The 13029-nt window shown below is 38.6% G+C and overlaps 1 protein-coding gene across 1 annotated transcript; it reads left to right on the plus strand.

Moving 5' to 3' along the window:
* The first annotated feature begins 727 nt into the window (after window positions 1–727).
* Window positions 728–1531, plus strand: LOC108371109 (uncharacterized). Its single transcript, XM_017626609.1, has 2 exons — window positions 728–1247; window positions 1328–1531. The coding sequence occupies exons 1-2, from the start codon at window positions 795–797 to the stop codon at window positions 1334–1336; spliced, it is 462 nt and encodes a 153-aa protein (XP_017482098.1). The 5' UTR covers window positions 728–794; the 3' UTR covers window positions 1337–1531.
* Window positions 1532–13029: the final 11498 nt, after the last annotated feature.

A 13029-nucleotide genomic window follows, 5' to 3' on the forward strand; every position in this document is an offset into this window, starting at 1 on the left:
TGAAATGCAAAAAAGCTACAACTAACGAAAATTTTTAATTGCATAAAAAGATGAGGGGAATTATTATTCGATCAAATGCATTGTAATCAATCAAAAAGTGAATTTTATTTTTAGTTAGTTAATTAACTTACCCTAGCATTATAAGTGTTAGCACTATTTTAAATTATAAGTCATCTACACCACCCGTTGTATAAGCAGGTTTTAGATATTGAGATAAATGAACTACCCTGTTACATCTGTCAAGTCAACCCCTAACTACGACGACCACTGTGAACGTGGCTTCTGTTTCAGCCACACTAGAAACTGCAACCCACAATGTGGTTGGCTTTGCTGGGGCATCAATTGGAAGTGCCAGTCCATCGAACCAATCCGAAGAATCTGGTCGAATAGAGGAATAACTCAGAATATTGAGGCTACGCCGGGAAATAGCTGAGCTGGAGAGTCAGTGCAATTATATTACGCCCAGAAATCATATAAATTTCGAGGAGTTGGAAGCTGCCATGCCCAAGTTCAGTGGCGATTACCATCGCGATATCAATAAGTGGTTCATACAATTTGAAGACTATGCAGAAGCAAACAACCTCAGCGAGAGATATAAGTGCCTGGCCCTACGCCGTTGTAAGACGGGAAGAGCCAAGGAGTGCGTTCTTAACCACGGTCTTACTGATTATGACAGTTTCAGGACACTACCGCAAACAATGTTCCATCACCGGGCTACTAGGCAAGAAATTTACCGTCAGCTGCGAGCACTCAAATTGAAGTCCTACGAGTCTTGTATTGCTTACGCGGTGGCTATGCAATCTATTGCGTCGAAGATGGACCTGGAAGAAGAACTTGTTGACAAAATAATCGATGGCATACCAGACAGCAGCAATAAAATTTCCATTTTGTACGGTGCCCACTCGGCTAAGGAGCTTAATCGGCGTATGGATCGTTACGAACAACGGCGTTCGACGTTCTCTGCGTCCAGGTCCTCAGCTAAAGTCGTCGCACGCAAAACTACACCCAAGTCTACTACTGCGGTCGCCGGGGATCTAACCTCAATACGCTGCTACAACTGCTCGCAATTTGGACATTACCAGAGCAGCTGCCCAAAGCCGACCAGACCTGCAGGATCTCGCTTCACCTGTCACCAAATGGGGCACCAGCACAATAATTGCCCTAAGAAGAGGAGCCGACCCACTCAAGTAGCTGCGGTGTCCGAAGAAATTTCCAACGATGATGATTACCTAGATGTTAAGCAATGGGTAAGTGTGGCCTTATGCAAATCGAATCCAATCAGAAACACAGGTTTTATAAATATTTATTCTCTTCTCGATTCCGGTAGTCCGATTAGTTTGATGCAAAGATCAAGCACCCCAAAATGCACTAAATTATCATTTTACAAATTTCCAACAAAATTTATCGGCATCGGCAAACGCAGAATATACTTATTTGGCACAGTATTGTGCGCGGTAAGACTTCGTGATAAAACTCGATGCATTCAAATGATGATAGTTCCGGATAACACAATAACTACCCCTCTGATACTCGGTCGCGACTTCATGAAAATATTTAATATATATTTAAAACAAGTGAATAAGAATAATAAACATGAATTCCAGTTTTTGTTGTATATCTAAATTAAATAAAGTTGATATTAGTTATAATGTAAAATACAGTGTTTCTGATTCGATAGTAGTTAATTTATCTGACGGTGACTGCAGGGAACCTTCTGATAATGGTAAAAACAGCCAGGATGAGGTCCATAGTGGGGGTATCAACATGTTNGGGAAGTGAATTCCAGTTTTTGTTGTATATCTAAATTAAATAAAGTTGATATTAGTTATAATGTAAAATACAGTCTTTCTGATTCGATAGTAGTTAACTTATCTGACGGTGACTGCAGGGAACCTTCTGATAATGGTAAAAACAGCCAGGATGAGGTCCATAGTGGGGGTATCAACATGTTTAAAGAACGCGATGATAAAATGCCGAACTACAGTGATAATAATAGTGAACATACCGATGAATATACCGATGTATTGAGTGAGCTTAATGCGATTGACTGTGGGCTTGAACCAGATATAGACCTAGGACCTAAGTTAGATAGCGTTAAGCGAGAAGCAAGCACAACTATTTTTTATGATTCATATATGGCACCCTCAGTTATAGATAGGACACCCTATGAATATAAAATGAAAATCCGCCTAACTGATGATACGCCATTTTACTGTTTGCCAAGGCGGCTATTGTTTAAAGACCGTGCAGTGGTTCAAAGAATTACCGATGATCTGTTGAATAGACAGTAGAGTTGTAAAACTATCGATGGCACTATCGATAGTATCGATAGTTTCAATTTTTTTAGACTATCAATACTCATTGATAGTTTTTTTTTATACTATCAAAAATATCGATAGTTTAGTAGGACTATCGATCATCTCTCCCAAGTTTTTTGAAATTCTACATACATATCTTAATCGTTAATCCTTTTTTGTTTGTATAACTTGGGTTTGTTTTTGAACTTTCTAAAAAGAGAAGTATTTTGGCTAAGCAGATATTTAATTTTGAATGATTATAACTTTTATAAGATAATATTTATTTCACTATGATCCTGCAAAAAAAAACAAAGCAACCTAACTAATTTAGCACTATCGATAGCGCTATCGATAGTTTTGTTTTTTTCGAGACTATCGTGAATATTGATAGTTTTTCTATAGGGCACTCAATAAGAAAGCAATTCTAGATAATTTTCCACTGCCTTTGATTGAAGATTGTATCGAGCATATGTCAGGAAAGAGATGGTTCACCTTATTGGACCTAAAGGACGGGTTTAACCAACTGACAATAGACGTGGATTCTATTCCATTGACATCATTTGTTACACCACACGGGCAATTTGAATATCTTCGAATGCCTTTCGGACTAAAGAACGCACCAGCCAATTTTCAGAGATTTGTGTACAATATTTTTCGTGACTAAATAGATGCAAAAGAGATTGTAGTATATATTGACGATATCCTTATTGCGTCCACTGATTTCGAGAGTCACCTCCATACTGTAGGAAAAGTGTTGAAGAGGATTTACCTGAGAGAGAACTTAAGCTGAAGTAGTGTAAGTTCGGGTACAATGAAATAGAATACTTAGGATACCTCGTCGGCCCTATGGGGATACAACAATCAGACGCTCACATCCGTTCAATCTCCAATTATCCCATCCCGAAGAACCATAAAGAACTTCGCTCGTGCCTTGGCCTGTTTTCATATTTTCGGAAATTTGTACCATCGCTTTCAAAGACAACTAAGCCACTTTGAGATCTCCTACGGAAAGAGGCAGTATTCAATCTTACGGAACCATATTTAGAAGCCTTTAGGAAATTGAGAGAACAGTTAGTTAAGGCCCCAGTGCTAGCGATATACGATCANCTACATACATATCTTAATCGTTAATCCTTTTTTGTTTGTATAACTTGGGTTTGTTTTTGAACTTTCTAAAAAGAGAAGTATTTTGGCTAAGCAGATATTTAATTTTGAATGATTATAACTTTTATAAGATAATATTTATTTCACTATGATCCTGCAAAAAAAAACAAAGCAACCTAACTAATTTAGCACTATCGATAGCGCTATCGATAGTTTTGTTTTTTTCGAGACTATCGTGAATATTGATAGTTTTTCTATAGGGCACTCAATAAGAAAGCAATTCTAGATAATTTTCCACTGCCTTTGATTGAAGATTGTATCGAGCATATGTCAGGAAAGAGATGGTTCACCTTATTGGACCTAAAGGACGGGTTTAACCAACTGACAATAGACGTGGATTCTATTCCATTGACATCATTTGTTACACCACACGGACAATTTGAATATCTTCGAATGCCTTTCGGACTAAAGAACGCACCAGCCAATTTTCAGAGATTTGTTTACAATATTTTTCGTGACTAAATAGATGCAAAAGAGATTGTAGTATATATTGACGATATCCTTATTGCGTCCACTGATTTCGAGAGTCACCTCCATACTGTAGGAAAAGTGTTGAAGAGGATTTACCTGAGAGAGAACTTAAGCTGAAGTAGTGTAAGTTCGGGTACAATGAAATAGAATACTTAGGATACCTCGTCGGCCCTATGGGGATACAACAATCAGACGCTCACATCCGTTCAATCTCCAATTATCCCATCCCGAAGAACCATAAAGAACTTCGCTCGTGCCTTGGCCTGTTTTCATATTTTCGGAAATTTGTACCATCGCTTTCAAAGACAACTAAGCCACTTTGAGATCTCCTACGGAAAGAGGCAGTATTCAATCTTACGGAACCATATTTAGAAGCCTTTAGGAAATTGAGAGAACAGTTAGTTAAGGCCCCAGTGCTAGCGATATACGATCATACGCGAGAAACGGAAATCCATTGCGATGTCAGCAGTCATGGGTTTGGGTCTGTTCTACTTCAAAGTCAGGATGACAAAAAGCTACATCCGATTGCATACTTTTCAAAAACCACTACGGAAGCAGAGTCAAGATACCATAGTTTTGAGTTGGAAACTCTTTCCATTATCTATGGCCTCAGAAGGTTTAGGATTTACTTGGAAGGGATACCATTTACCATCGTTACCGACTGTAATTCACTAACCATGACCCAAAGCAAAAACCACGTAAATACACGAATAGCGTCATGGGCCCTAGAATAAGAAAATTTCGATTACTCAATTCGGCACCGAAAAGGCGTTAACCTCGGTCATGTAGATTCATTAAGCCGTTCTCCGCTGTCCCCGAACGCCGAGGCATTCAAATGTAGGTGTAGGTGAGAGGTGTAGAGTAGGTGTGAGTTAGTTGCTGCCGTTGACCACGATGACTTGGATTTTCAAATCCATGTTGCCCAGAATCGGGACGGCAGGCTCAAAGAACTTTTGAACGAACTGGAGAAAGGTGAAGTTGTAGGTTACGAGCTTATGGAAGGACCAGTTTTTCGAAAGCTGGGTAATGACTCCCTATTATACGTACCAACCGAGATGCAAGACAACGTTATCCGTATGGTGCACGAAAAAATTGGACATTTAGGCGTGGACAAGTGCCACGATCGAATACCTAAACACTACTGGTTTGATCATTTGCGTGATAAATTAGAACGGTTCATCCGTAATTGCATCAAATGTATACTATACTCAGCCCCAGCGCGCTCTAATGAGCACAACATGTTCAGCATTCCAAAGAAGCCGATTCCATTCGATACCCTTCACCTCGACCACTTCGGTCCTTTCCCAGCTATTAGGTCAAAACGCAAACATATACTAGTCGCTATAGACGCCTTTACTAAGTTCGTGAAATTATACCCAGTCAATTCTACAAGTACGAAAGAGGTCTGCTGCGCTTTAGAGAAATACTTCGGTTACTATAGTCGTCCAAGACGAATTATTACAAATAGGGGATCATGCTTTACCTCACTTGACTTTAGCAATTTTCTTTTAAAAAGAAATATAACCCACGTAAAAGTTGCAGTGGCTTCTCCACAAGCCAATGGCCAAGTATAAAGGGTTAATCGTGTTGTTAAAGTGATGTTAAGCAAGTTAACAGATTCAATGGAACACTCAGATTGCCCAGCAAAGCTCTCCCAAGTGGAATACGCTATAAACAATACGGCTCAAACAAGCTCTCGGCACAATCCTTATCCACTCGTCCTGAAATATACTAGCCAGAAATACGATTGCTTTATAAAAAAGAGAACCATTTTGAAATATGAGTGTGGGGAGGAGGGATTCAATATAAAAATTTGGAAAGTTGCAGGGAGAAAATAGTTGTCAGTACATTTAGAAAAAAATTCTCTACTTAAGGATAAGTTCTAGTAAAAATTTGCAAAGAAGTTTTTAAGGCAGCAAAACCGTACGAATTTTTTCTCAAACTACATATATGTATTTGTCTCATTACTTTAAACAATTAATTGTTGTAAATATGCATGTATATTAGGGTGGCTCTTAAAATGAAATTTTAAGTCTCACCCCCTCAGTCGCTAATACAATGGTCAAAGATATCACATATAAATTTTAGTCCCGATTGGAGACGGTTAAGGCGTGTCGCACAGGGGTCAAAGTTCAGATTGCTCTATGGAGACTCAAAAAATTTAAATACATTTTTTTTTCATCTAATACCCAAAATCGATACTACTGTAGGCGCAGATATCACGTATAACTTTTGGTCCCGATTGGAGTCGGTTAAGGCGTGTCACACAGGGATCAAAGTTCAGATTCCCCTATGGAGACTCAAAAAATTTAAATTAATATTTTTTTTTCATCTAATACCCAAAATCGATACTGCTGTAGGCGCAGATATCACGTATAAATTTTGGTCCCGATTGGAGTCGGTTAAGGCGTGTCGCACAGGGGTCAAAGTTTAGATTCTTCTATGGGTACTCAAAAATTTAAAATGGAATAAAAATAAAACAAATAAAATACAATATTATGTAAAGCAGTGTTTAGTTAAATTTCGGGACTACTGAATTGATACAACTGTAGTAAATATTACCGTGTAACAAATTGTCTGTTAAATGGGAAGCTAAGCGGTTTTTGTCAGTTTTATATAGAACTTAATCAACTCCAATGGGTCCAAAATTTATATGTGATATATTTGACATTAGTAGCATCGGTTTTGGGTATTAGAAGAAAAAAAATTAATTTAAATTTTTTGAGTCTGCATAGAGGAATCTGAATTTTGACCCCTGTGCGACACGCCTTAACCGACTCCAATCGGGACCAAAATTTATATGTGATATCTGCGCCTACAGCAGTATCGATTTTGGGAAATGTTTGCTTATTTGTACAACGATTTTGGGGTGGGGGGAGGAGGGGAAGGGGGATTATAACCCTCACTAAGTAGAATTCTCCTTTCTGTTTTGCCAAAGAAGAGGGGCTGAACACCTTTTGCAGAGATATTTCGTGGTTACTTTTTTTTGACAGCTCGGCTCGGAAATTTGCAAAAAATACCATATTTCCAACCGACATTATTAATAAATTAGTGCACAGATATAAAATATTATATTTTTGTAATAAAGCGTGAACTGTTGTCTACAAGTGTGTACAAAAGTTTTTTTATTCGCGTTTAGGCACATCACCCCAAAATCATTGTACAAATATGCAAACAGTACCCTCGATTTTGGGTATTAGATGAAAACAAAAAATTAATTTAAATTTTTTGATTCTCCATAGGGGAATCTGAATTTTAACCCCTGTGCAACACGCCTTAACCGACTCCAATCGAGACCAAAATTTATACGCGATATCTGCGTCTACAGTAGTATCGCTTTTGGGTATTAGATGAAAAAAATATTAATTTTATTTTTTTGAGTCTCCATAGAGGAATCTGAACCTTGACCCCTGTGCGACACGCCTAAACCGTCTCCGATCGGGACCAAAATTTTTGTGTGATATCTTTGATTATATTAGCATCGATGTGGGGGATGACGTTTATGAAATCTGATGTATTAATGTACTTAATACATTTAAGGACCATCCTAATGTATATATATCCAAAGGTTTCTAGGAAACGACTCTAACGATTTTGATGAATTTTGTGTTCAGATAAATTTTTTAATTTTAAGGGTATCTGGAGGTATTTGTACAAAGTTGCCACGTATTCGAAATTATTTATAATTATTCATTCCAAGAAGGCACAAAAGATTCACTAAAAATGAAAGTTAAAAGACATCTCAAATAAAACAAACTACTATATGGTATAGTTAGTTCGATAAGTGTATGAAATTTTTGAGTGTTAGATAAGGTGCAAATTATTTCAATAAAATTCAACATAATGGTTGCTCCGTGTAGTGTCTTTTAATCATATAATTTGCTTTTTTAAACAAGTAGCAATCCTACTAAATGTAATTGAAAATTAGGCCCTTTCAAAGCCGCTTCGGATGATACCCTTAGCGTAGTAATTCATTGAAGATGGCAAACCATCTCATCTTCCATATCCATATTGTTAAAATTAATTTAACCTTTCATATACATTGGATTTAATTTTTAAGCAAGTGGCGGCCCTGTTCAAACTATAACCTTATTAAACTTTTCAGTCTGACACCAATATTGTTATACATGTTTCAGTTACCTAATTCCCTTGAATTAAAGTTGAATTTTATTTTTAAACAGGTGGTAATCCTCCAAAATGTTGTTTTGAAATAAAGCCTTTTCAAAAACATCTCTATTGATACCCATATTATAGTAATCATTTAACCTAATTGCATTTGATTTTTTAGCAGGTGGAAACCCTTTTGACGTTCTAACCTAAATATAAACCTTCTCCGCGGTGATATGAATACGTAGGTATCAATGTTTCCACAATCGGACCTCGATACCATGGAGTCTATCGATGTCAAACTTCAAGCAACTTTATTTTCGTTGTTTTGGTCGAATACTTGGACATCCTCCGATTCTATTTACTTGATTTTAAACATTTACAGTTTTAAATATTATAACACTTCGTTTCTAAACATTTTGAGGTTAATTTGCATAAAAATAATTTTGGCCGCCTAAATCGGCTACGTGCGTATGAAGCTAACTCAATTTCCAATTTTTGTTCTGCGTGACATTTTGATTTGACTTTTCGCTCAATGAAATCAAATGCAATCGCACGAAACCCATTTTCGAGTGATGCGAAAAACAAATTCGATGGCGTGCGTACCAAAACACAAGCCGCGAATATTAGGTTAGCCTGTTATGAACGAGAACGACAGCAGTGAACCTTCGCGAAGGCATCGCTACCAGTTATAGCTACATATACTCTGTGGGGAAAGTCTCTAGTTTTGAACTGGTGCGCTTCAAGTACATTTAGAATCACTACTAGTTCGCGATAAATGTCTTTTGCATGCAAACAACTGGCGAATTCAACATGGCGATGTCCTAGGAAGTGTCAATTGTCCCCCGCAGCATTACCTTTTCTATGGTTCAGAACCAGTCCTTAATTCGGCATATGGAATCTAGTTCGCTTTGCACCCCATTTTCTATAGTTCCGAACCAGTTGCAAACGAAAAAATTAACAAGATGTTTTTTCTTTGGGTTACCATGGTAGCAATTTTTAATTATTTACAGAGAAATGTATTTTCAATCTGAAATCAAATTTGTTTGAATGAATGTAAATTAAAATTTGCATTTGAAAACACGTTTACATACCTTTGGTTGTAGTTGAATTTGCAGAGGTGCTGACTGTTATTGGTTATATTCCAGAAGGTTCAAAAATGTTAAGACGTTAACACAAATATTAGTTTTGTATTACCAAACTATAAAAAAGCATCTGCGACGTGCAAACTGAAAGCGTATTTGAACGAAAAACCTGCCAAGCAATAAGCTATTTAAAGTAAACAAGCCGCCCGCTGCATCCCTTTTTCAGTAGATTCGAACTAGTTCAAAATTCACAAGATGAGATCTAGTTCGTTCTGCATCCCCTTTTCTATAGTTTTGAACCAGTTCTAAATTCGTCATTTTAGATATAGATTTCTAAAATTGTTTTTTAAAGGTACCACATATCGCTGCTTTTGAACTAGTTACTATCGGTCTGATCCGTTTTTGGCGATAAAGATCTAGTACGGAACTATAGATTTGATTCACCAGTTCGGGGTTTCCCTACAGGGTATGAATGCACGCTGCTTGGTCCACGAATACATACGCGTACGAACAACAGCGGACATTTTTTCTACCTAACGTTCGCGAACGCGAAGTATCTGGACTGGTTTTATGCTTCTCGTTCGCGACGGAGAATCAATACAGAATATTTGATACGCGCACCTTTGCGTATAAAATCATAAATGTATGTACGCGAACGTTTGTATATGAATATTTGAGAACCCTACTTTAAAGTGCGTTATAAGTATTTTCGTTTTCTTATCGTACCGGTAAAATTAAGTTTGTTATTCCGAAATTACGGCAACGCGAAAGTGAAGCTTGCCTACATTCGGCGTGAAATTTCTATAGTTGGCAATGCAACGTAAGCAACTAGGGCTGCGAAAAGTAAATTTTAGGTTAAAATAAATTACCTCTAACGAGAAATTTGAAAACAAGTTTTGTCAAAAAGTCTTTTTTGCTCATTTTTATCTGCAATCATAATATCGTTTTTAGGTTTTCACAAGATTTTTTATAATCAAGACTGGCAAATCTAAGCAAATGCTTGAAAAAGCTTATTTTGCATATATCTGGCAATATTCGACTTACGTGCTTATTTTGCATACTTGACAATATCTAATACATTTGGGGGAAAAAACGATGCAAATGCATGAAACAATGTGAATTAATACATATGTTTTTATACTTCTGCTACCACCTTGTAGAAATTCTAATTATTCAACAATTTTAAATGACAAGAGAAGGTCATTTTCGATTGATAATTTAAAAAATCATGTTTTCTTATACTATACGAGATTATTTAATAGAAATATTAAAAATATCTAAAAAAACCTTCATTGATTTAGCATATTTAAGAGCATATTTTGGTAATTTATCGAGTTTTTCATAGTGCTTATTTTTAATTTTTTCTGGTAGGGTTACCATTGAAAAACTTTCTTTCCTAACAAGAGCTGGTTCAAAAACCTACCAAAAAGGATGCTTTCCTACCATTTATTTTAATCAAGAAAACGGCGTTTGACAGCATTAAATACATTTATTTTTGCTGGTTTTTATACTGAAAATGCGATTTGCAGGTAAACAAAAAGTTCGTTTGACTTCTACATCCTCTAAATTTCGAGTAAATTGCGAAAAACCGAGAAAATTTCAAAAAATTCGCATAGTTTGTAATTTTAATAAAGCCTTCGTAGTAAATTACGGAAAAAATCGTGGCAGAAAATAAAATTCCGTCGTAGAATTTTTAATACATCGCGCATTTGCATACATATGTATCTTATGAAGTATGTGTTGAAGCTGCAACCTCTTAGTTAACTTTATTTTCTGTTATTTCGTAATCGTCTGGCAATCCTGTTCACTCTCTTGTCATTCGTTTCTGTTTTGTGGTTACATTTGTTTGTTTCGTTGAAAATCATTGTACGGTACTTTAAATTCCTTAAATTTACTATAAAAGGCGAGGAAACTCTTTTTTGTGCACAGATAAGCGGATGAATAATAAATTGTATTGGTAAATCGTGACTTTGCGTGTTTAATTAGTAACATTTTGGTGCCTCCTGTGAGGACAAATAAATTTGTTTTTTGTGTTTTTGAGGCATGGCGGAACTTAACTTGCGCGCATCTGCTGTGAAAGCAATAAAACGCATATATGTAATAGATTGTGGCGATGATGGTCGGGATGTATTCTAACTTCAACAAGAGCTGAAGTCGATGGAGACACATTTTGGGCGATTCGTTGATAACCATAACCATCTTGTTGGAGAAGCTGCACCCTCAGAAATGGTTACTTATGATTCGCTATGGGAAAGTGTGGAGGAGCTTTACGGTGAGGCATGTAGCACACTCAACCGCCTTATTGCGACGTCAGCGGGAGATTCCAACGCCAGTGAAGGTGCGCTCAACGCTCCTACCACGACTTTGGATGTCTGTCCGGTAGATCTTAAATTTGACCCGTTGGCTACTCCCCCATTTGACGGGGATATGTGCAAGTGGTTGGCGTTCAAGGATGCGTTTGAAACGCTCGTCCATAACTCTGCGTACTCGGAAGCATTCAAGTTGGGTAAACTTCGCCAAGCAGTTAACGCCTCCACAGTGCCATTAATTGGAGGGATATACTCGGGTGGCTATCAAGAAGTATGGAAGGCTCTTAAAGAGCGTTACGATAATAAGAAACAGCTGGCAGAAATACCGTGTCGCGTTTTCTAAACGTACAAGTAGCTACCGAAGAGTTATCGCAAGCATTTCTGGCCATTGTTGACACAGTGCAAGAGTCGCTGCGAGCATTACGGGTTATGGAGGTCCCTGTAAGACAATGGGATGCATTAGCTGTGCCTATTGCTGTGTCCAAGCTTTCGGCTGTAACCAATCGCGCCTGGTGTAGGAGGTGTACCACCACCGATATACCACTGCTGGATGATTTGATGAGGTTTTTGGAAAGGCGTGCTCATAGTCTATCGCCTGAACCAGCGGCCATTCTAGTGGCCTCTCGGCAACGATCGGTGAAGGCGCATGTGGCTAGCACTGAGCGGGCACAGTGTGCGCATTGTGGTGCTTCGCATCGAATTTCTAAGTGTTCAGCGCTGTCAGCCATGAACATTGAACAACATTGTGAAGCAGTTAAGAGTTTAAGGTTGTGTTATAACTGCCTACGTGCTGGCCATTCGTCCAGACAGCGTCCATCGGGAAGTTGTCGGAATTGTGGCCGTAAGCACAATACTATCTTATGCCGCGAGAGGTTCGTCAACATAGCTGCGCCTGAATCCACGTCCACGACACCCGTATCGAATATTGCACCTGGTAAGGCGCCAACAACTTCAGCTGCATGACTAGCGGAACATGCGAGAGCCCACGCGGACAGATATCAGCCGATCACCCTCCTAGCAACAGCGCCTGCATATGTCTTTGGAGAAGCATCGGTTCAGCGTGTGGCTCGTATCCTATGCGATCCTGGATCGCAGGTTAGCTTCGTGACGGATCGCCTAGCAAACTCCTTGCAGTTATACCGACGGAAATGTGACCTGCTGGTAGATGGGGTAGGGGCTGCCGTCAATACACAGGTGAAGGGCAGCGTTACACTCACTTTGAGGTCAACGAAAACTGGATGTGAGATGCAAATTGAGGCCTTGGTTTTACCGTCCATTACTTCTCAGACTCCGGCGGTGAATATTGACGCGAACCAGTGGCCGTACTTGAGAGGGCTTCAGTTGGCGGGCGATCGGTTTGGTACGCCTGGCATTATCAACGTTCTCATCGGCGCGGACGTGTGGAGGCGAGTCTTAGAGGGTGAAGTCATCGGTGGACGACCAGACGAAACTTTCGCCCAGCGTACCCGCTTTGGTTGGGTAGTGTTTGGTCCGGCAGTAGTGTCTTTTACTTCGAACGTATCATCGCTCGCACTAAGCGCGTTACAGGGTGAGGACGACGTCCGTTTAGAAGAACTGCTCCACAGGTTTTGGGAG

Source organism: Rhagoletis zephyria, unplaced genomic scaffold (genome assembly GCF_001687245.7).
Source record: "Rhagoletis zephyria isolate East Lansing unplaced genomic scaffold, Rhagoletis_zephyria_1.1 Rzeph_scaffold_04711, whole genome shotgun sequence".
NCBI classification, from domain to species: Eukaryota; Metazoa; Arthropoda; class Insecta; order Diptera; family Tephritidae; genus Rhagoletis; species Rhagoletis zephyria.